We start from the raw sequence: 26,329 nt of genomic DNA, 5'->3' as shown, positions 1-26,329 counted from the left end.
AAGACAATTGCATTTGACAGGTGTTTGGGAAAGAAGGAAGAGTGTGGATGTTTCAAAAAGGTGTTAATTTTTCGTATAAAATGAAGAAATTACCACAAATTGAGTGACCAGGTAAACAGAAGTTTATAGTTGATTCATTTCTCCTATCAATATAACCATTGGTTGTGTATATTTGACGTGTGGCTTAGCTGCCGGTGTGTACAAATGTTCTGAAGACGGTTTCACAAAAAAATGATTGATATGTTGTGCCTAAGGCCGTTCGTAAAATTGGAGAAATACTTTCTGCTCGACGGATTTTGTACACTTATTATCTTCACTTACGGTCCATTGAGTTACAAGTCCAAATGAAGTATAATGTATGAATATATGTGCAGATGTGTGTCATCGGGATATTTTCGAGTCCAACTCGCCTATCACGATTACTGTTCGATTAGTCGTCCATATAGGGACTAACTTGTAACAATAACAAACGTTTTGGGGGGATTGTAGAGCTGCAACTTTGAACTCATTGTAGATACATCACTATGTGATAGGATATGTAAATACTCGACTTATATCATGATACACATTATTTTCAGCTGAAAAAATCAAGGTACATTTAACAGCTGTGTATTCCAGGGTTTTTGCCAGGTATGTTGGGAAAACGACCCTGAGCAAAAATTGGGAAAATATTATCTTGTGTTTTTGAAAATTTGTGAAAATATCATCATCATTCTAATTTGATTCTGACTCAAAATATTCATTAAGTCAGTGTTCAGTAATAGAAAATGATAAATTTATCTTTTTGATTATTTTTAATATGTAATTTATATTGCATTTTAAAGATGCTCCACCGCTGGAGAACGGTATTCTCTATCAAAAAACAGGAACAGATGAATTAGTTTTTTTTGATCAGTTACAAAAGTTACTTACTTTACACCATTACCACCAGTAAAAAGTTTGAGCTTCTAATTTTACTTCCAGATAAAAATATATAAAAAATAATTATTGTTTGCATCCCGAAAAAAATCTATGTCCTATATCGAGTAAAGTACTGATTGTACATGCACCAAAATCAAAATAAATTATTTCATATGAATTATTTTTTGTGTGCAATTTGAAACATATTTGAATACATACATGATTAAACATCAGTTATGTTCAAAGGCTGAGTACGTATCGCTTATGCTCTGTCAGTGGAGGAGCATCTTAAAGTAATATTCTGTCCGAAATAAAACACAACGTAACTGGTCTGGGATGCAGAAATTATGTAAACAGACCATATCATACCAAAACTGGTACCGGTGGTGTCGACGGACAACGACTGCACACTATTGTAACCAATGATTGCTTACACCGAAATAAAATGATCGGTACTGTAAATTCAGCAAATTTTCACAGTGGAAACAGGGTAAACATAATTTGATAGGTTATTGATAGGTTATTTTACAGGATTCTGTCTATCATACGACCATTCTAACGAACTGCAATTTCACATTGATTGAGCGAAATATCAACAAGTCATTGGATGTACTGTATTATATGAAAGCTGAATGTTTTTCGTTAAAAAAAACAAATGGTTCGAATGGTATGAAATGTGCATTACCGGGTAAATCACATGATCAATTTCAGACATAACGCAATTAGCAGATGCATTTACATACTTGTATATACAAAATAATCGGTTTAGAATCATACCTTAATTTGTATCGGCAGGTTTTATGAAAATATCAGGATTTTGTAAAGTGGGTTTGACCAGTAGACATTAGACAACCAGAGTCAGGTTTTGGATAATATAATCAAGAACATATACATACGTCCTTGATGTAATATTCATGTATATATGTGGTTCCAAACACCGCGGATATACAACGTACATGGATTATTATGTACATTTTATTGTGTATAATTATGCAGTAATCTTGCAGAGATGTTCATTTATCTACGACAGGTACAATGTACATCAGTATATGTATGGTATATATATATCCCTATGAGGATAATGATAAATAGGTACACAGGTATTTGTGACTTCAACATGGATATTTAAAAATTTATTTTATATTAGATGGCAGACACTTAAAATCGCCCCTCTAACTTACACAAGTAGAGTCAATAATCTTGTTGTTCTCAGATGATGACTTCACAGGTCAGGGTTCCCATATTACTTTATACAATAACCACATAACTTTTTCCGCCATATCTCTGTTAAGATTTTGGTTCTCACAGAAGTCAGAGTTGTACCCCATTTTTTCAAAAGTGCTTGTACAAATTACAATCACCAACATTAACCCTCCAAAAATTGTCTGGAGCACTGCAATATTTTCATAAAGATAGATTGACTCTATTGTTAATACAGTTCATATTGATCTACTCTATAATTGCTTTTCCCAGAATTTGTCTAATGAATTTTACTAATAAAACGGTTTCTATTTGATGTGTTGTAGAGGTTATTTCATGAAGATTTTAAAGAGAAGCTTAGATATAGCTATAGGTTGTATCATAATAAGAATAAACCGATATTTTCAGTTTGAACCTTGAACACAATTTTTGTTAAAAGAAATGAAAATTTTCAGTGCATAATGTATCATGATATGATCAGTATTGAGAGACATCCATTTCTGACAGGGGCTGTGCTGTGATGACCTGATGGTTAAGATGTCCCAACAATTGTTACCACAAGCTTTCCATCTCTGGGTTTCAAGTGTGAATCCCATGTGGGGCAGTTACCTGGTACTGAACTCTGGTCAGTGGTTTTTCTGGTGGTACTCTGGCCTTCCTCCACCAACAAACCTGGCACGCCCTTACAAGACAGTGACTGTTAATAGAACGTTAAACTAATCAACATGTAATTATAAATACCAATCTGATGCCATATTCTACTTTTAAGCTTGGTGTCAAAATTATTGGTTTTTTAATTTTTTCTTGTACTAGGAGAATCCGGAAACAAATTACAATGTAGATAGATATGTAGGCCTAGCTAGCTGACTATTGGAGGATTTTTAAAGTGGTGATTGTTGGCATCGTTTGCCAACATGGTTAAAGTTTTATTTGCGATTCTTGGCAGATTAAATGGTACACAATGACTTAATTTGTTAATATTTAAAACTGACCCCCAGCCTATAAACCTTAAGAGGGTCAGTAATATATACATCTTACTGACCAGTTATTTTTGTTTATAATCATTTTTAAAACCTTTTTATTTGGGAAAATGTTACATTTTTCCTTCCTTGAAATACATATATTTTAGTAGATATTTTTCTTGCAGCTTAATTTCTGTACGGACTGCAGCCCAACCAGTCACTCAAATCTATAATTTCTGATGGGGAAAGGGCTGAATTTCGGCACCAAATGCACCCTAAAAAAACACTGCTGACCCTCTATGGCTTTTTAGGGTCTAGAAACTGACTAAATTTACCTCGATTACCAGTGACAACTCAACATCAATCATAGTTCTTTGACTTTTGTTTTGAAGGCAACTCTCAAATCGTCTTTGGCGTCTGTAGTTGGTCCTTCTGTCGTTCTTGTTACCACTACTTCTCAGAAAGTACTGAAGGGATCTTTTTCAAATTTCACATGTAGGTTACCATAGGGCCCTAGCTATATGCAGATTGCATTTTGGGACCGATCTGTCAACAAGATGGTCAACCAGCTGCCATCTTGGATTTTGGTAGTTTAAGCTTAGAAGTTTGTTACCGCTGTTTCTCAGAAATAAACGTACTGAAGGGATCTGTTTTATATTGTGCATATTGCATTTTGGGACAAATCGTTCAACAAGATGGCCGACCAACTGACCGACCGCCATCTTGGATTTTGATAGTTGAAGTTTGTTACCGCTATTTCTTAGAAATTACTGAAGGAATCTTTCTCAAAATTTGTATGTAGGATCGCGATTGCCGTTGTTGTGCATGTTATATTTTGAGACCGGTCGGTCAACAAGATGGCATAAAGGCTGCCATCATGGATTTTAATAGTTAAAGTTTAAAAGGCAGGAAAATATCCATTTCCATTGTCATACATTCTTTGGTTTACAGAACATTTTCTAATACTACATTTCTTAATGTCTGTTTCCAGGTGTAATGGACTGAATAGGATTTAAAAGACAGAAGTCGTGGAGATAACAGATACAGAATGGCAACAGAGCCGGACGAAGTAACAGTTATTGGTAGGTATACTTTGGTAGGACCAAAACCTGAAATAGCATTAAAATATGCTACATGAACATATATATATTTGAGTAAATGGTCCTGAATTTTGTGTATAGAATTGGAGCAACTTACTGGGTAATATTCTAAGTCTTTTTATAGATAGATCATAAATCAAGTATTTCTTTCATCGTGTGGCCTCGTCTTACAATATTTAATTAATATATGATATATTTTGTGCAGAAGACCTGACTGGTTTCGTTTTTCTCTGAAAACTCTTCAGAGGTAACAAGTGGAGTACAGCCGTCCTAAAGACAGTAGTTAGTACGTACAATACTGTTCAGAGTGAACAGCTGACCTTAAAAATCAAGCAGTAAATCTATTAATGTTGTTTACTTACTTTACTTTGAGAAGTATTTTGCTGTATCAAATATATATGGCCTTTATTGGATAGCTAAAGTGCTAACTGGATACAAGCTCAAACTGAACCATGAACCAGTTATAATTATCTAGTTGCCCTTTCTAGCACTACTTATAACAGGAAAACAGAACCGGTGACATCAGATCTTCTACACATAATACATGTACATCTTATGTCCAGAAACTCATAGCCACCCACAGTACAGTGACAATGATGACAGGTTGGTGTAGGTTCTAGCTTCAATGATGGCAGGTTGGTGTAGGTTCTGGCTTCAATGATGACAGGTTGGTGTAGGTTCTAGCTTCAATGATGACAGGTTGGTGTAGGTTCTGGCTTCAATGATGACAGGTTGGTGTAGGTTCTGGCTTCAATGATGACAGGTTGGTGTAGGTTCTGGCTTCAATGATGACAGGTTGGTGTAGGTTCTGGCTTCAATGATGACAGGTTGGTGTAGGTTCTGGCTTCAATGATGACAGGTTGGTGTAGGTTCTGGCTTCAATGATGACAGGTTGTTGTAGGTTCTGGCTTCAATGATGACAGGTTGGTGTAGGTTCTGGCTTCAATGATGACAGGTTGGTGTAGGTTCTGGCTTCAATGATGACAGGTTGGTGTAGGTTTTTGCTTCAATGATGACAGGGTGCTGTAGGTTCTGGCTTCAATGATAACAGGGAGGTGTAGGTTTTTGCTTCAATGATGACAGGGTGCTGTAGATCTGGCTTCAATGATAACAGGTGGTGTAGGTTCTGGCTTCAATGATGACAGGTTGGTGTAGGTTTTGCCTTCAATGATGACAGGTTGGTGTAGGTTCTGGCTTCAATGATGATTGTTTGCTGTAGGTTCTGCCTTCAATGATGACAGGGTGGTGTAGGTTCTGGCTTCAATGATAACAGGGTGGTGTAGGTTCTGGCTTCAATGATGACGGATTGTTGTAGGTTCTGGCTTCAATGATAACAGGGTGGTGTAGGTTCTGGCTTCAATGATGACGGATTGTTGTAGGTTCTGGCTTCAATGATGACAGGGTTGTGTAGGTTCTGGCTTCAATGATAACAGGGTGGTGTAGGTTCTGGCTTCAATGATGACAGGTTGGTGTAGGTTCTGGCTTCAATGATGACAGGTTGGTGTAGGTTCTGGCTTCAATGATGACAGGGTGGTGTAGGTTCTGGCTTCAATGATGACAGGGTGGTGTAGGTTCTGGCTTCAATGATGACAGGTTGGTGTAGGTTCTGGCTTCAATGATGACAGGTTGGTGTAGGTTCTGGCTTCAATGATGACAGGTTGGTGTAGGTTTTTTGCTTCAATGATGACAGGGTGGTGTAGGTTCTGGCTTCAATGATGACAGGTTGTTGTAGGTTCTGGCTTCAATGATGACAGGTTGGTGTAGGTTCTGGCTTCAATGATGATTGTTTGCTGTATGTTCTGGCTTCAATGATGGCAGGTTGGTGTAGGTTTTGACTTCAATGATGACAGGTTGGTGTCTAATGTTCTGGCTTTAATGATGACATAGTGCTGTAAAGGGGTGCCGAATTTACCGGTGTATTGGTATATTGCAAGACATAGGTAAAGGATACAGTGGAACTCGGTTAATACGAACTCGAAGGGACCAAGATAAAACTTCGAGTTATCCGAGTTTTCGAATTAAGCGAGTTCTCATGTCTACTGACTATCTCTTTATTTGGTATATATAGACTAGTTATATGTCGTAAAACGATGCGAAAAAGAGAGATGTCAAAATCACTGATGGTAGTTGCAAAATGATAACAAGGAAATCTAGATATATATTTTGAAAAGTCCTTCTACGACAGATTTATGAAAAAGAAATCGGAATTTTCGGCAATCTCGTTGTTCATAAAATCTCATTTCGAGTTATACGAACGTTTTATGTATGATTTTTGTCATTCGGACCCAAAATTTACTTTGCATCATCCGAGTTCTTTGAGTTTTCCGAATTCGAATTATCCGAGTTCTTTAAACAAATATAAAGAGGAAATTCGGCCGGGACCGTCAAAGTACTTCGTATTAAGCCGGGTTGTCGAATTATCCGAGTTTGTATCAACCAAGTTCCACTGTATAATATCGCGATACGAATGTGATGTACTAGCTATATATATAGTTTTTCTGCGATACACACAGCAATTGTATTTTAATGCTACAGTACCTGAACCGTTTAACGTTCCCAAATTTGCGTTTCGTTTGCGTTTGCGTTATTTCCGTTAGCAATCGTTAACGTTAGCAATCGTTTATCGTTAATCGTTATCGTTTGCGTTAGCAATCGTTAATCGTTAGTTGCGTTTACAATCGTTTGCGTTAGAAATCGTTTGCGTTAATCGTTAGCAGGACCGACTTCCGCTAACGTTAACCACTAAAAATAGAACCAAATGCCGGTGATATGCTTTGACGATCCGGATATAATGTTCATTTTTATCTAAGATATTACGTTTACCGCTTCGTGTATCCACCACGACTGATAGATTACACAAGAAAATAGCTAAAACAGATAATAAAAATATAAAAATGTTATTACAGACACGCTGCATAATATTGTTCTTGTTATGTTAAATATTATCAATGTACGAAGAACGCATAAATTCGTGAAATTTAAAAATCATTAATATGACGAGTTTGAACACGAGGAATAGGTGAGATTTGTCATTTACATGTACATACTTTTAAACGCCATTTATTAGTACTTTTATTTATATGAAAATGGAATAAAATGATGTAAATGTTTGCAATCCTACAACTACATGTAGAACACGTGTAGATAATTCGAACTGTGTAGGGGTACGTTACATTGTAAGCCTTCACACATACTGTACGCGTGTCAAATCAGCTCATATCAATAAAAAACTGGACAGTCACGGGCACCCGTTGTTATTTGTAACTGGAATCTCTTCAATTCCCAGCGTGACGCGCACGGGTATTTTACCTGTACAGGTATATAGGTCACGACTGGTGTTACCTTGTGTCGACCTCCTGTAGCTTGCCACGGGCGGAGTTCACCTGTAATTAACACCTTCTTGGGAGGGAGATTAACTTTATACCCAACTTACCTGTGCCCCGTACACTGTGACAGTACATTTCACGTCCATATATGTACTGTCGTATTTCAAAGTTTTGATGTGTGCAATATGCTTTCATATAGTATAGATTACGCTGGAAAAAATTAACTTACACTTATACATTGTATGAATAATTAATTTGTTTAAACTGTAAATTGAAGAGTTGCTTGATGTGAAATGTGATCAAATAACTATATTTCTTACACCAGTTACAAATATACGTAGAAAATTGTCGCAATGCAATTTTACAGTATATAATATTCAGTGTACATACATGTATGCATGTGCATCACTATCTTCATCGTCGTTGTTATTAATGATTATGCATTATTGACTTAATTTGAATATAAATAACTGGAAGTGAAATATTTTCATTCTTTATATCTTTATTATATGCATGAACTATAAAATGATAGAACTGCAAATGGTGAAACACGAATCCAAATGTTCAATCTTTATTACAGTAGCTGTGGCGTATGTACGTGCATTTGTAAATGTACATGTACGACCCTAAAATCGATGCCTAGTAAGCAATGGGCTTTTATGAATGCACACCCTAGTAATATACAGCGTGTAATCCGTTATGAAACAAATATTTCCGAGAATACAATTTTCCATGTTAAGCAGAAGAGCCTTTCGACAATCTACAAAAACCCTTAAACTTGTGATTGATGCGGGAAACACTATAAGATGTTAATTATTACAATTGTTGAGTTATGAAACATCGATAATAGAAATCAAACATATAGATGGAAATTTGATTTTTACTGCATTTTAAATGTGTTTGTGTGAAAATGTTTTATTCGTCATTTCAATACCATGATACTATTTAAAGTACCAGTATGTGACGGTAATATTATCAATAAAGTGTTGTTAAAACAATTTGTTTATTATTTCTTAAAATGTCGGACAAATATGACACTTAGAATAATACAATTCTCTCTTAATACATACGGCTGTACACGTAATTTGTAAACGTACGTGTACGTGTGAAGTGGAAACTTCGTATCGAGTACAGTCGTGTTTGACTTCATTGTGTTATTATCAGTAAAGAGATGTTGTAATAATTTGTTATTTCTTAAAATATCGGGTAAAATGACACTTTAGAATAATACATACACACAGTTGCACATGTAATTCATTTTGTAAACGTACATTTTGTACATGTAAAGTGGAAACTTTGCATTGAGTACTGTCGTCTTTGACTTCATCGTGTCCATATAGTTTTCATAGGCAAATGTTTATATGATATACAGAAACTTTAATCCCGAACATACTCCAGTTTTTCTTGTACTTTCGTTTGTATTTCAGAACGTCAAGATCCGTAATTTATTTACCGTCAAGCCGTGTCCGTGATTATAACAATGGTATTTCCGGTTTATCATAGCCGATCGTTTTGCGTTTTGCGTTAATCGTTAATCGTTAGCCGGTATTGCGTTAATCGTTTATCGTTAATCGTTAATTGTTAGTGTTAGCAATCGTTAGCGTTAGCTAACGGACGATTTTTTTGCGTTGCGTTTGCGTTAGGCTGGGAACGTTAAACGGTTCAGGTACTGTATTACCTTGCTTCATTTAATGTTTTTGGTTATTATCTTTTCTGTTTAAAGTTTTGCCTGCTTACACTTTTACTCTCAGAAATTTTGCATGACTGAAATCTGCGTCATTTGAGTGTTTGTAAGCCATCGTGTCATTGTCACCCACATACAAACGCAGCACTTACTTTAATTCAAGGTTGACAGTATTGAATTGGTTACAAACGAAATAGCTTAAAGTACTGGGAACATTTTTCGCTAAAACGTAAAATAATTGTTGAAAATGAGAAATTGTCTTTACACTTTTTGAATTTTCGTTGATGTTCTAGTCATTCTCATTCATTACATTAAATATCTATTACAATCAGTCATAATTCAAAATTGTGATAGTTGTTCCATTTTTTATTTATTTTATTTATCTTAAATCACAAGATATGTCATGGGTTTTTTTATCCCCCGGGAAAGGCGTTTGCGGGGGATATTGTTTTGGGCTCTGTCTGTCTGTTGGTCCGAGATTCTTTTCTGGGCTATAACTCCAAAACCGTCAACGCAGCTCCTTAAAACTTTCTGTATACATGGATCAGGCAAGTGCCCTAGTTGTGCCTTTTGTTATTGCAGATTTTCCATTTTGGTACACACCAAAATCTATAAAAGTGGTAGTTTCTGCTCCTGCTTAGCGCTCAGCACACTGGGAGTGGGACAACTGGTTAGCCTGTTGTCAGTATAATGTGACCGGGTGGGGTGTGTTGCTTGGTGTCTTAGGCGGCATGCTTCAGTGAAATAACACTATAAAAAGGGCAACACAGATATACCGCAGTCTCCCAAAACAAGCACCTCGCACAACATACACGCAACACACATCATACATGGGAGGCGGTCCTTACATGACCATAGCTGTTAATAGGACATTGATCATTGATTAATCAAACAAACAAATCCAGTTTGGTTATTTTTTCTGTTATCATGGAAACTTAGTCAAAATACCGAATTACTGTTTCCTTTTGTTTCTGGACTAAAACTCCAAAACGGTTTAACGCAGCCGGATGAAACTTTCTGAATATATCAGACAAGTACTAGTGCCCAAGTTGTGTCTTATGCTGATGCAGTCCTTCAATTTTTGGAATTTTTTCTGTTGTCATGGAAACTCAGTCAACAATACAAAATTACAGTTTCTTTTTGTTACCTGCTGTTATTTTTTTTTAACAGAGTGACTGTTACAATACTTGCATACATTTAAAGTTATACTTGAATAATTGTTACTTCTACCTTGATTTAATTGGGTTTTTATAACTGCAGGGCGGGGGGGCTAATGTCACTTTGCGGCTTCTTATTGATTTTGTTTATCAGCCTTTCAAGTTTAAAAGTGCAATGATAATATATGTACCATTTGCTTTTACTGTAGAGTAGGTATAACGGGTGGTGATATAATCGGATTTTACTGTAGTTACTTGATGGAAATAAAATAAAATTGCTATTTGTGTAGCTATAATAATTTGTACATGTATGTGATCTAGTATCTGTCACGGCCTTGTACCACCTTGTACTGTGGACTGGAGGCAGTATTAGGAAAGTATGGTTAGCTTTAGGCTGTCTCCACATTCAGATATTTCCATTAATATTATGAATCCATGAAATGGAGTAAAAAATGTGTGGCGTTACCAGCCCTTCTCATCATATAACATGTCAAGAGCATTCCTTTTAACCTTTCTAGCAGTTAATATATATAAGACACTGACCACCCTATGTGTTTCAACCAACCATAAGTATCTTTTTTTGCTTATGGACATATATTCATTTTTTATTACCTGATGTGAATAACCAGAGTGTTGCAGCAATTTATGTAGGAGTTTTTAAGGAAAGTCCAGAACACTAATTTTGTTGGTCCTGTAAAGTGTAGGACTGGTCTAGGTGGGTGACCTGTAAATCCTAAGTGTAGGTCTGGTCTAGATGAGTCCTGTAAATACTGAGTGTAGGACTGGTCTAGGTGGGTCCTGTAAATCCTCAGTGTAGGACTGGTCTAGGTGGGTCCTGTAAATCCTCAGTGTAGGACTGGTCTAGGTGGGTCCTGTAAATCCTCAGTGTAGGACTGGTCTAGGTGGGTGACCTGTAAATCCTAAGTGTAGGTCTGGTCTAGATGAGTCCTGTAAATACTGAGTGTAGGACTGGTCTAGGTGAGTCCTGTAAATACTGAGTGTAGGACTGGTCTAGGTGGGTCCTGTAAATCCTCAGTGTAGGACTGGTCTAGGTGGGTCCTGTAAATCCTCAGTGTAGGACTGGTCTAGGTGGGTCCTGTAAATCCTCAGTGTAGGACTGGTCTAGGTGGGTCCTGTAAATCCTCAGTGTAGGACTGGTCTAGGTGGGTGACCTGTAAATCCTAAGTGTAGGTCTTGTCTAGATGAGTCCTGTAAATCCTGAGTGTAGGACTGGTCTAGGTGGGTCCTGTAAATCCTCAGTGTAGGACTGGTCTAGGTGGGTCCTGTAAATCCTCAGTGTAGGACTGGTCTAGGTGGGTCCTGTAAATCCTCAGTGTAGGACTGGTCTAGGTGGGTCCTGTATATCACTGTTTTGACCAATAAGTTTGTCTATATACATATATATGCAGTAAAGATCTAAAGAAAATAAAGTGATGGCCATCTATACAAGCTAAGATGCTTCAGATATAATATATAGGTACACATTCCCACTGTAGTACAGTGAATGTGCTACATCTCAAGCTCCTTGTTATAAGATAGAGGGTCACAGTACAGTGTTACCCATATTGTCTTGTCTCCTTGTTATAAGATAGAGGGTCACGGTACAGTGTTACCCATATTGTCCTGTGACCCTTTCCTGTATTGTCCAGTCTGGTTCTGCCCTGTCCTGTATATATATACAGGATTTAAAGGGGTTATTTTTGCTCTGGTTTCCTTCTATTAAACAATTTTGTGATGTATTTATGAATTTTTAGGTAGACATTGATATGGGCATCTACTGTTGTTTTAGTGAAACATCATTGTAGTAAGTAACTGATGATGAATTTGGTGGCAGCTAGGGAACAGAAAACTATTTACTAACATTTTTATACAATTTCTATGTGACATATTGAGAATATAGATTATGTATAATTATAGTTAGTGCCTATCAAGAATGGGGCTGACCTCCCGGGGGCCTGAGATGGGGTCAAAAGGGCTCAATTTGGCGATTTCCAAGCAAACAACTTCTTCTCTGCAAATAAACATGCGATAGCACCAATAATGCAATGGTAGCACCCTTATAGGGTTGGTATTCAAAATTGTGCAAATGATGAGGCAGACCCTCCCCCCTCCAGTGGGGGCCTGAGGGGTGGGGTCAAAAGGGGTCAGTTTGGCTATTATAAACGACTTCTTCTTTGCAACTAAGTATGGGAGAGCACTCATAATGCAATGGTAGCATCCATTTAAGGTGCACGTGGGGATTCAAAATTGTACAAATGATGGGACTGACCCCCCACCCTTAGATGCGGGACCAAAAAGGTCACTTAGGCTACTATTTTCATATGAATTAACTCCCTCGACAATATACTATGAGGCAAAAGCGCCCTCTCAATTGCAACCAGACCATAAATAATGGGTTTAGTATATCACCTCCCATGTTAAAAGAAACACTTCAAGAGACACCTCGCAATGATTTATATCTTCATTTTGACAACTTGTTCTTATGAATACGTATACTATAACATTTGATTTGTTTAAGAAATCTGTTTCTTTAAAGATGCTCCACCGCCGACAGAGCCTAAACAATGCTCATCATTTGAGCAATAATTTCTGTTTAATCGTGTATGTAAATGTCAAATTAACACAAATAGTAATGTAAAATAATTTATTTTGATTTTGGTGCATGCACAATCAGTAGTTCATTCCATATAGGACATAGTGCCACAGAATTTTTTCGGGATGCAATTAATTATTTTTAATATTTTTATCTCGAAGTAAAATAAGAAGCTCAAACTTTTCAAATGTGGTAATGGTGCAAAGAAAGTAACTTTTGCAACTGAAGAAAAATACTAAATCGTTTGCTCCTGTTTTTGATAGAGAAAAAATACCATTTGTCAGCGGTGGAGCATCTTTGAGCGAGATTCAGTTTCACGAAAATTGAAAACACTCTGTACACCACAGCCTGTTTGCCATCTTGACGATTTGGTTGAGCACAACATTATAATGATGTCATGTAATAGTGATGTCACAATATGTTCAAGTTCAATTTCGTGCCACTTCAATAGTGCCCACTTCCCGGCACTATTGCAAATTTGAATAGTACGTACCCATATGTGTGTCACGGTACAAAAATCTATCACCAAGTGGTTGCTGAGGTTTTGGGTATCTACCCCATGTGACCTTTGGGTAGAATATCCCTATCCTTCATATCCACATATGAAAGAGTCTAATAATTATTCAACCTATAAAACTTTAAACAAATGAGGGAGCATTACCAAATTTGGAAAAACTTTTCACAAAATTGTACATAGTCAGCCATAAATCAAATAATTAGATAAAATTAATTAAAAAAATTATGAAAGATTTTTGATCCAAAATAACATGATTTATCATGGTGACATCATCTACTTTTGGTGCATGAAAATGACCGAAAACACTTTCAACTGTTCAATAAATGTCATTCCTCTTAATATCACTTTTTCTCCCTGACAATTAAATAGTTAAGAGTATGCATATGCTATTAATTAAGAGGGCTTCACAAATGATTTGGAAATGGGATTGTGTTCTAGTATTTTTATCATGTAAAACATTGATTTTAAGTATTTAAAATGTGTTAAAAGTTTTCTATGAAATAAATCTCAGGAATAATACATATAATTCTTTCAGTTATAACTGTATCTAAATTAGATTTGTATTATTACCAATAGCTTAAATTTGCCAAATATTGTTCAATTATTTTCAAAGGGTCAATGTAAAAAAAAAATTGAAAAAAATATATATATATTCACTACAATTATACCTGTACCATATATTTCATTTATTAAAAGGTATGGTTTGCATTTATTATACATATTTGGATATGAATATGATTTAACACTAAACTGCAAAGGACTATGTACATGTGTGGTTTGGGCCCTTTTTTGCCCCAAAATACACCAAATTCAAACTTATAATTTAGTGATTAAATTGTTTAATTTCTATTATCTAGTACATCCCTGATACATTAAGTATTATAGTTATTTAGCATAACGGTTGTAGTATGCTAACCATCTGAAATATGAATAAATTTATTTTTTTTGACATTTGCTTAATTTATGCATATTTTGAATGGTTACCATGGTGACTAGAATGGTAAAAATAGAAAACTACCATCTTAAATAAATCTGAAAAAGGACTGTACTAAATATTTCAGATACAAAGCATAATTAAAATTGTAGCATAAAGTTGAAAATTTGATGAATTTTTGGGGCCAATAAGGGCCAAAACCATACATAATCCTAAGAGACTGTAGAGAAATTAAAAACAACACTATTAGTCAAAATTCAGCAACTGTGCAGCATGCACGACTCCTGATTAATTTCAAACTCATAAACTCAGATGTGAATAAAGAGGCCAAGTGGACATTTTATAAAGTGTTTGTGGCTACTAATGTTGCAATACAGCATATGTTAGTGCACTAGAGTATATCAGTTTGTATTTCCTGAAGCAGAAAGTGAACGAGCTAATAGTATTAAATTGCATACAGTGAACAACACTTAAACAGGCTCTTCTATATTTATTTACTGTAACATATTTGGAATAATTAACTTGATATAGTTCAGATACAGCATATATACCTATTAAGTATACTTCAAGAGCCGGTTCATGTGTTGTTCGTTAATATTGCAATATATATATATGTAATACATGTACTAGATCTCCCTCACCCCAAAAAATAGTTTAGGCACGTTGGGTGCTTATTACGGCAAATTTGGTAATATCATTAAAATACATTTTAAAAAATGACTTTGATTGTATTTCAGTTGTCAGTGCCAAAGGCTTGCAGGGCAAAAAAGCAGGTATGTAGAAATACATATATATTTTATATATTTTCTGGAGATGAAATGAATTTAATAACTGAAATCAAGATCATGTAATGACTTAAGACTTTGATGTAATATTATTGCATTCTCGGCCCCAATCGGCTGTCAAGCTATCACTATACCAACTGACAGAGTGAAATGAAGGGAAGGAACTCTGATGGGATGAGAATGTATTATTGTGATTTGAAGTTAATACAACATCTTTTGGTGTACATATACACTTAACTTCTTTATTGAGTAACAAACCTTTTTATCCTCCGCTTTCTCCAAAACGGGGGATATTAATTTGGGTTTGTCCGTCTGTCTGTCTGTCTGTCTGTCTGTCCGTGACATCTGTCTGTAACACTTCTTTTCCGTGCAATAACTTTTACAAATGTAAACCGATTTTCTTCAAACTAAGTAACATTTACTTAGGCCTTATGGACTCTGTCAAGTTCGATCTTCAACGGATCTTATTTAGCAGAGTTATGGCCCTTTCCTTAAAGCTGACAATGCAAGTTAAAAAAACCATGCATTTGAAATTAAAAAAAAAAAATAATGATTTTTTTTCAAAGATTGTTTCTGAGATATTCCCCAGTTATGACAGTGTGGTATCCAAGGAAGTGGCAGCCATTTTTCTTTTGCTCTGCTGAGTTACCTTCACTTGCCAACCCCCTATGTAAAGCACGGAACTTCACACTCGTGCATCATTCCAAACATAGCTTGCCTCGGATACACACGCCCCGATATTGCAAATAACAAATGTCAAACTGAAAATAAACACTACACTCACACCTGATAAGGTTTCATTGAAATAATACATAATTGTGTTGTCAGCTAAATCCCAAAATATATCCAAAACGAGCTAATGAAACACTGCAATATACACTAGGTTTTACACGTACACCGACACGTGTGTGTCTTTGCATTGGTAGTTGTCGCTTGTTCGGGACAGGTAATCACGTGCACATGACCAGTCGAGTACATCGGTTACGATAATATACGTGGAGATATGTGGACGGTTTATCATTTGGATTTCTATTCACTTGTGTGGAAATTTTATTTTGGCAATCATGTACTGCCCATATACCTTTTATAGGTAAATGTTTTGTTTACGTAACAGTAGGCGATATACAGTGGACAACTGCTAGGTGTGTATGTACGTGTATAGACTGAGCGCATGTGTGTCGATTCACGCACTTTATATAGGGGTCGGTGAGAGAGCACCGGATACAGATAGAGCGAAAAACAAAAATGGCTGACCTCGATAGGGGGTTGTCTCATAAAACGATTCTTGGAATACAAGAGTGCATATTTAAAAAAAAAATCTCAATTAAAACTTTTTAACTTGCATTGTCAGCTCTAAGTAAAATATTCAATTTCTGCCTCTTTCAACGATAACTGAAAAAAATATTAATTGATTTTCTTCAAACTTGGTAACAAGGTTGAATGCCTTAAGTGCCTGGCCATGTTCGATCAACTCTTTCAGCGGATGTTATTTATCAGAGTTATGGCCCTTTAATTTACTACAAATGTCATTTTTCTGCAGTTTCTGTATGTGTAATAACTAACAAATGTTAAAACTAACATAGTTAAAACTTGGTAACAAAGTTAAATGCCTTAATATTTAAGGGCTTAGCCAAGTTTGATCGCCACTTTTGGCAAATTTTAATAAGCAGATTTATGGCCCTTTGATTTAATAAAAAAAAAGTCATTTTCTGCCATTTCCCTGCAATAACTCCAATAAATAATAACCAATTTTCTTCAAATTTGGTAACAAGGTCAAATGCCTTAAGGGCTTGGCCAAGTTCGATTGCTACTTTTGGCCGATATTATGTAGTGGAGTTATGGCCCTTTGATATATTAAAACGTCATTTTTCTGCATTCCCTGTGCAATAATTGTAACAAAGGTAAACCAATTTCTTAAAAGTTAATATTGAAGTTAAATGCCTTAAGAGCTCAGCCAAGCATAATAGTCACCTTCAGCGGACATTATTTTACACATCTTTAATTACTTCCGAATAAGACTTCAGTTTATTTGTTCATGTTTCAACCAAGGTTAAACCTAACCTCGATAAGATTTACCTACAATATGTCCTGAAAGCGGATGATGGCAATTCCATGAATTTGCTTGTTAATACTGTTATGTATACACCACTAACATCAGCATATTCAGTGTCTATTAAAGTGCAACTTTAATTTGCAACTAATGTTAATCGAAGTATTGAATTTTCAAAGAAATTGAGAATATTTGTATGTTACATACCTGTATTTTTAAGCAGAACAAAACTTGACTTTAAGTTGAAAATCATGAGAATAGTAAGATAGATTTCTATTGATTTAGAAATTATACTAGTGCTAGGTTTATTACTGTGTTGAATTGACACATGTTTGTATTGTGAACAGGTCGACACAAATATTCTGTGATATTTGGGGTAGGAAATAAGAAGTATCGGACAGCTATTGTAAAGCATCCAGAGCCAGAATGGAATGAAGAATCAGTGATGTAAGTTGACACAGAACCAAATCAACGGGAGAAATCAACATGGTTTTAATGTACAATAAATACATATATGTAAGGCTATATCATTACTCTGTTGTAAATTCAATTTATGGAAGATCTATGGAGGTGTTTATTTACAATCATACAATGACCATTTTCTATCAGAATAAGAAAACTTGAATGCTGAATCATTTGTGTTTCAGCCATGTGACCAACATCTTGGACCAAGTATTCTTTATTGTGACGGAGAAAGAAGATATCCTTGGTCAGGTGAACATCCCTGTCACGTCCCTTCAAGGATCGCCAGGACGCAACGTCAAGGCCACCCTTCAGCCTCACAAAAAGTGTTCAAATCCGCAGGGAGAACTAGTATACCAATGTTACGTCTCTAAGCGTCGCCCTGCAGGAATGAACTATGAAGCCAAATCACCTACTTTATCCCATAAATACAGGAAAGAACGAAGGGGATCAACTTTATCTAGTCTAAACAAAAAGTTTTCACGCTCCATTCATGACCTTCTCAGCTTCGGTAATAAATCTGGTAACACCGAAGAGGAGAACACTCCTAAACTGAAGTCCAAACAAGGACCAAAGTTCATGAGCATTAGCTCAGGACTGGATAGCTCTGGTAAACTACCTATTATACTAAGCGTGACCCCCAACGTGGGACTGACCAGTGGCGGTACTCGTATCACCATAGTTGGCAAAAACTTGGGCTTTAGTAAGAGTGATATTATAGATCTGACCATCTGCGAGTGTGACTGTGCAGATTATATTGAATACGAGTCTTCTTCTAAGATTCACTGTAAAACAAAGTCAACTCTCCCAGGTAAAGGTGATATTATCCTAGAAACAGAATCAGGGGGCATAGGTACACTACGAAATGCATTTGCTTTTGTTGATAAACTTCCAGAAAACGGAGAAAATCCATTTGACAGCCCCAACCCATTTGACGATGATGATGATGAAGTGGGTTCCACAGCTAGTTTTGTTATCGGAGGTTCTCCAGAGCTGCAAACTAAAGCCCTACCTGTAAGTTATTGATTATTGTATAACAGTTTATATATAACAGAGAATGGGATATAGACCCACAGCTGGTGGTCAGTAAAGTTATAGATCTCTGTATAACAGTTTATATATAACAGAGAATGGGATATAGACCCACAGCTGGTGGTCAGTAAAGTTATAGATCTCTGTATAACAGTTTATATATAACAGAGAATGGGATATAGACCCACAGCTGGTGGTCAGTAAAGTTATAAAGCTCTGTATAACAGTTTATATATAACAGAGAATGGGATATAAATACACTGGTGGTCAGTAAAGTTATAGATCTCTGTATAACAGTTTATATATAACAGAGAATGGGATATAGACCCACAGCTGGTGGTCAGTAAAGTTATAGATCTCTGTATAACAATTTATATATAACAGAGAATGGGATATAGACCCACTGGTGGTCAGTAAAATTATAGGTCTCTGTTTAACAGTTTATATATAACAGAGAACTATATTGCAGACTACAAGTTCAATGATTTGGATAGTATTGCATTCTTGATTTGATTAAATTCCAGTCAATGAACTGACCGTCATGTCGTACATCTAGTGCACTGTTGGTAAACAGTTACTTCCCTTTACATGCCAGCGTCAGTAGCAACACGGACGATTGTGATTGAGAACAATATTCATGATTGTTTTTGATTGAATAGTATGGAAAAAGTGACAATTTATCGTGACGGTTTTTCATGTCAAACTGTGTGTGTACTTCCTTTTAGTCCAAGTTACAGAAAAATGACCGACCACTGAAAGTATCAACAGCTTAGTGTACCAAGTGTTGAATGTGCCATTGATTGCAATTACTATATATCAACAGTCTGATGAATTGTTACACCTCACAATGATCACTAGTTAGGACTAATTATACTCAGATATTCTCTAATACACTGTATGTAACCATATTTATGTCTGTACAGGTTCCAGCACCCAAGGCAAAGGGAGGAAGTGTATCCAGTATGTCACCACCAACCAAGAAGCATTTTGTAAAACACCTGAGGAGGGCTAGTGAAGGGCATGTTCTACAACAGTTAAAAGGGGGCCCAGGTAAGTGTGGATATGGTGAGAAAAAGGGGGGGGGGGGTATTGAGTAAATATTGAGAGAATGGAGAGTCAAAAGTGAGGGGGGGGGGGTTAGTAACTAATAATAGTGAGGGAATCGTAAGTCAAAAGTGTGGTGGGGGGTGAGTAAATAATGTGGAAATGGTGAGCCAAAACTGTGGGGGGAGATGAATGGTGAGTCATAAATGTTGTGGGAAGTGAGTGAGTAAATAGTGAGGGAATGGTGAGTCAAAAGTGGGGGGAGGGGGCGGGAGTGAGTAAAATAGTGAGGGAATAGTGAGTCATAAGTGGAGGGGAGGGGGCGGGAGTGAGTAAATAGTGAGGGAATGGTGAGTCAAAAGTGGGGGGAGGGGGCAGGAGTGAGTAAATAGTGAGGGATTGGTGAGTCAAAAGTGGGGGGAGGGGGCGGGAGTGAGTAAATAGTGAGGGAATAGTGAGTCATAAGTGGAGGGGAGGGGAGGGGGAAAAGTAAATAGTGAGGGAATGGTGAGTCAAAAGTGGGGGGAGGGGGCGGGAGTGAGTAAATAGTGAGGGAATAGTGAGTCAAAAGTGGGGGGAGGGGAGGGGGAAAAGTAAATAGTGAGGGAATGATGAGTTAAAAGTTTGGGGTGGGGGGATGGAAACAAGTAAATAGTGAAGAAATGGTGAGTCAAAAATGGAGGGGGGGGGGACAATAAAATAGTGAGAGAATAGTTAGTCAAAAGTGTGTGTTTGGGGGAAGAAGTAAATAGTGCTGTGGGAATTTGAAGGTCGCAGTTAAGTACGTAATACATGATACAGTAAGGGAATATATGGAATTTTCTGTTAAAAAGAAAAAAGAAAAAAAAATTGATTGTATAAATCATGTGTACTGTATTTTGGTTTTTTAGTGTCTGCTACTCCACCAGTGCCATCAAATCAAAGTCAGATGGAAAAACTACAACAACAAGTTCTGGACCTCAAAAAGGAAAATCTAGGTATATTTGATATTACACTTATTATACCCCATCTCCTTCGAAGTACTTAGAAGTACTGGAAGGATTTCAATAAAACTTGGTAGCAATAATCCTTAGACAGTGTACAGTACCTCTTCTTTTTTTAGCTAAGCTAACCACCATCAGATGGTGGGCTTATTCAAATTGCCTTTCTTGATTTAGTCAGTGGTCATCCTTCTGCCGGTCCGTTATGAGGTCTTGTTACCGCTATTCCTCAGAGTGCTCAAGGAATCTTTCATTTGTAGGTTCTACTACGACCCTGATGTATTTATGCATACATTGCAGTTTGGTACTGATCCATCAACAAGATGGCTGACAGGCAGTCATCTTTGATTTTGATAGTAGAAGTTTATTACAGCTATTTCTCAGGAAGTACTGAAAGGAATCTGTCTCAAATTTTATTTGTAGATTCCCCAAGGGCTCTAGTTAAAATCTAGTTGTAGTGCATAATGCATTTTGTGACTGATTAGTCAACAAGATTGCCGACAGGCAGCCATCTTGGATTTTGATATTTAAAGTTTGAAAAGCAGATAAAAGATCCCTCTTTCCAATATCAGACACAGATCTTTTTTTGGTGGGTGTCAAGATCTTGAACCTTAAAAAGGAGAATCTTGATACATGTCTATTACAAAATTGTCACAAATTGGTTGAAGCCGGACATGATATTTCATGCTTCATTCTGAATGCAGTTGATTCATACCAGAGTTAACCAAGCTGGATCTTCATTATAAAAGATATAGGGACTATCATAACAATTGGCATATTATTTTCTTATTTTTTTTTAACTTACAGTGTCACTTTCAGTGCTTGGATAAAAATCAGTGATGAAAAGTTCTTATGCAATAGAATATTATTCTATATCCCGGTATAATTTTTTTTTTAACATAAATTGAATTAATTGCTTGGCAAAGAAATTATTAATTATCTTAAAATATGTAAAGATACATGCAATAAACTATTTTATGCATGAAATGAGGAAATACTGACAAAAATTTCTAAAACAGTGAAACCATGTAACATTTCTTTTTCAGCTTTGAAGCAAGATAACAAAGACATGAAGGCGTACATTGATAAGTTAGTAGCCAAGGTGATACAGCACTGTCCGGACGCTCTCGAGTCCGACACTATGCAAAACAGGTGGAGATAATTCACAACATCACGTCAAATTTATAGATTGATTTTTATTTCAGAAAAAAAAATCAGATTATACAATTTATCAATATGTTTTAAAGATGAAAATTGACGTTTTCATAATGGTGTATGACAGTGTGTTAAAATGATTTTACTCCTAATCCATGGAATTGTACTATTATGATTGTAAGGTTAAATTTGTTTTATGATCAAGGGTTTTCCTTTGGCATACTAATGTATTAAAGATGCTCCACCGCTAACAAATGGTATTTTTTCACTATCAAAAACAGGAGCTGATGATTTAGTATTTTTCTTCAGTTACAAAAGTTATTTACTTTATATCATTATCACCGTTGAAAAATTTGAGCTTCTAATTTTACTTCAAATTGAAAATATGAAAAAATTAATTGCATCCCGAAAAAAATTTGTTGCACTATATTCTATATGGAATGTTATACTGATTGCGCATGTACCAAAGGAAAGTAAATTATTTTTTTAATTATTTTTTGTGTTAATTAGACAATTAAACACCAATTATTGTTCAAATGATAAATATCATTTATTCTCTGTCAGCGATGGAGCATCTTTGAGAAATATTTCATTACATACCAGTTAGTCAGAAATGTTCGGTGATTGTTTGCTGCAATGGGATGGCCAGCAGATTTATTGAAACATGTATATATATAATCATAAAATGTGATTGAACATTTCATCTATGCAATCATGTGCTGCCTCTCAAAAATAGTGCATTATTTGGCAAATAGGGTAGATTTTCTACATTTGATATTCTGATTTGTAATTATATCATATTATATACTTTATGAATATGCATATCAGCTTACACAATCTCAGTTTTTGACTTGTTACATTTTAATCGATTGATCTGAAAATGTTTCATTTACTTGAATGTATAATATATCTGAAAGTATTTTTGTATTTGTCTGTGGTTCTATGTACCAAGAAATTATCATAATTGATTTTAGACAAAAGAAAACTGTGATATGGATTGATTGCTTGTTTGATTTTGGAAGTTTTTGTGTGTGTCTTTTGGTGTTCATATGAATCAACTAGTTTTATAATCATCAAGTAATGAGTGGATATATTTTCTTAAAATACTTGCAGGATCTATAGGTTTTTTCATTCCATGTTAAAATATGCCCTGACATTGTTCTTGTATATATTCACATCTTTAATGCATGACATTGTCATTAAATATTGTTTTCATTTCATTTGAATGAAATACACAAGGGAGATAACTCACAATTATTTATATAGGATAGCCTGTAGCTTAAAGCTGACTGGGGAGATTGTATGGGTAGAGTACCCTGCCACATCACCGCTGTGACTCCTTATAGTAGATATACTTGGCCCAGTGTCAGTGTAATTCAGTAACATCTCTCTTCAACATAAACCTTTTGTCAAGTTTTAGGATAATCTTTTTAAAAAGAGATGTATTTTTTGGAAGATGTTTTAATGAATGAAGAGTCTTTTTCGTTTTTGATCAGAGTTATCTTCGTAAGGCGTACACTTTGAATGCATTTCCAATTTTTATGATATTGCAAGGAAATGTTGCCCATTTCATGTTACAATGCTTTTAAATAGTAGCATCCCTATGGGGGGAGGGGGATTCAAAATTGTACAAAATTTCCAGGGACCTGACAGACAGGTTCAGAAATGGTCAATTTGAATATATTCATATATACAATGTGTACATGTTAAAAACTTGTAGTACATGAAAATAAGTATGCACAATATTCAATTTATTTGGTAGCATGCCTATAAGGATGGGATTTAAAACTGTAAAGATTGTTGGTTTGAAACCCCTAGGGGCGTGAAGGGCGGTGCCAAAAGTGGTCAGTTTGGTTGAATTTATGTTTAATAACAAAGGAGAAGGTACGTTAAGACTCGAATATGGCTTCAAAATTAATTCTCCAGTAAAGAACAACATATTTTGCCATATAACAGCTGAATACATTTGCTAACACATTACATCTCGAAAATATCCTGCATGTGCCAATTATGTTCACTATGACGTCATCAACATGCAGTTTCCCTCCATTTTTCACAAAAAATCCTTGAAAAATCATACTTTTTGAGTGGTTTCCTCTAAAAATAAATGTGGCGGCCTTCGTGGAGCAGAGAGATTTTCACACGTTGTGTATCGTGTATTTACGCATATTCATGCAAAATGTTAAGTTGCTCCAAGGTGGCGGCCAAATCCATTTCAAGCCTTTTCTAACCTAAAGATGATGAATTTCTAGCAAAATTTGGCGAGAAGAGGAAAATCATCAATTTGATGACGTCATAGGTGGGACATATCGTGTACATGGTTAAAAAAAATTATGTTTTGATGAATGGCAAATATGAGAGTATTTATTGATATGAAATTGATGGGGATCAGATTTTTTTCGGCCTGAAAAATTAAGGCCAAATACTGGTCCTATCATATCTACTCCTTTGTCTCTTAAATTGAGCAATTGATATTATGTCACTCATATATGAATGGTTACATCCCTATGTTGTTGGGTGGAGGGGGTTCACATTGTAAGCCTGAGTTTTTGTGATATTTATTGAATTTACCAGGTGAGCAATATAGGCTCTTTGTGCCACTTGTTCTAAAAGTACCTTCAATGTGAATTGTTCATGACTGTATTTATACAAGAATCTGTCAGCTATAAACATACATAGACTAGAACAGATCTTTCATGATCAACATTCTGTTGCTAGGTAGTTTTAATATTTTGTATTGAAAATTTTATTTATTGTTATTGAAGAATTCTTGTTGATTTGTTGCTATGAAGTTTGTAAATTGTACATTCATGAGTATCAGCTGTCATGTTTATACACAAGAGATTTCAAAATCTTTAAAATGTTGACACAGACTTAGATGAACATAATCAGATGTCATAGATATACCATATTACAAATGAGCATTTCAATTTAATGTCTTTATTCTATTTTTAGCCCACCATCATCAGATGATGGGCTATTCAAATTGCATTTCGTCTGTGGTCCGTCCGTCCGTCCTTCCGCTTACATTTCTTGTTACTGCTATTTCTCAGAAAGTAATGAAGGGCTCTTTTTTCAAATTTGATATGTAGGTTCATCTACAGTCTCAAATTTTATATGCAAATTTCTCTTGGGACCTTGTTGTGCATATTGCAATTTTGGACCAATCTGTCAACAAGATGGCCGACTGTTAGTTTGTTACTGCTATTTCTCAACAAGTAATGAAGGGATCTTTCTTTAATTTGAAACGTAGAGCCCCCTAGAGCCCTAGTTGTGCATTTTGCATTTTGGTATCGAACCGTAAACAAGATGGCCGCAAGGCAGCCATCTTAGATTTTGGTAGATCAAGTTTGTTATCGCTATTTCTCAACAAGTAATGTAGGGATCTTTCTTAAATTTTAAATGTAGATTCCTCTAGAGCCCTAGTTGTGCATATTGTATTTGAGATCAATCGGGTAACAAAATGGATGAAAGGCCACCATCTTGGATTTCAGTGGTTGAAGGTTGTTACTGCTATTTCTGAAAGCATTAAAGGGTTCTGCCTCAAATTTCATATGGAGGTTCCTCATTGCATTTTGGCCCGACAGACTGACAACTTGGATTTTGATAGTTGAAGTTTGTTACCACTATTTCTCAGAAAGTACTGAAAGGATCTGTCTCATATATTTCATATGTAGGTTCCCCTGGGCCCATTGTTGTGTATATTGCATTTTGGGAATGATCGATCAACAATAATATGGCCAACCATCCACCATCTTGGATTTTGATAGTTGAAGGTTTGTTTTTTCTCAGAAAGTACTGAAGGTCTCGTTCTCATATTTCATATGTAAATGGTCGACATAGGCCCTAGATTTGCATAATACATTTTTGGAGCGATTGGTCAACAAGGTGGCAGAGAGAACGCCATCTTGGATTTTGATAGTTGAAGTTTGAAAAGCAGAAAAAAAATATCCCTCTTTAAATTGTCATACATTGATCATTCTTTGGTGGGCGCCAAGATCCCTCTGGAATCTCTTGTGGGGTGATGTGGATTTAAAATTTGACAAATCTTCACCTTATTTGGAGAATCTCTTATTAAATAATGGAAGGTGCTTATACATCTGACAAATATTTCAGTGTTTTGTGATTGTATCATTAAATCAATACAGTAAATAAGCATACAATTACATGCACTCATACATATACTTTCACACCAACATTTAAATTCCGTAATTTAATTGTATTTTTCCAATTTATTTCACTCTCATTGTGACTTACTCAAAATCATATATTATTCAGATACATTATGAACGTATTTATCATGTTAATCACTCAAGTTTCAGATTTATCTTAAAAAGTCAATATATTACGAAAACCACTTAAAAAGTCAATAAAAAGTGATACGAAAACCACTAATACAAAAAGTCAATATAATACGGAATACCAAAAACTTAAAAAGTCAATATAAT

General features: G+C 35.6%; 1 protein-coding gene across 3 annotated transcripts; it reads left to right on the top strand.

Moving 5' to 3' along the window:
* LOC138333703 (uncharacterized) lies at window positions 1-25,991 on the top strand. Of its 3 annotated transcripts, none has more exons than XM_069282252.1 (8): window positions 1-111; window positions 4,054-4,144; window positions 15,111-15,146; window positions 17,556-17,655; window positions 17,856-18,684; window positions 19,626-19,752; window positions 20,637-20,723; window positions 21,773-25,991. In XM_069282252.1, exons 2-8 carry the CDS (start codon window positions 4,111-4,113, stop codon window positions 21,886-21,888), a joined length of 1,329 nt encoding a protein of 442 aa, XP_069138353.1. In that variant the 5' UTR covers window positions 1-111; window positions 4,054-4,110; the 3' UTR covers window positions 21,889-25,991. The 3 variants fall into 3 exon arrangements, with proteins under 3 accessions (XP_069138353.1, XP_069138354.1, XP_069138355.1); XM_069282253.1 differs by having other exon boundaries at window positions 10-60; XM_069282254.1 differs by lacking the exon at window positions 1-111 and adding an exon at window positions 2,657-2,827.
* Window positions 25,992-26,329: the final 338 nt, after the last annotated feature.

The sequence above is a fragment of the Argopecten irradians genome, chromosome 10 (assembly GCF_041381155.1).
Source record: "Argopecten irradians isolate NY chromosome 10, Ai_NY, whole genome shotgun sequence".
Classification (NCBI taxonomy): domain Eukaryota; kingdom Metazoa; phylum Mollusca; class Bivalvia; order Pectinida; family Pectinidae; genus Argopecten; species Argopecten irradians.
Note: the sequence above shows the minus strand (reverse complement) of the source record. Positions and strands in the feature narration are given on the sequence as shown.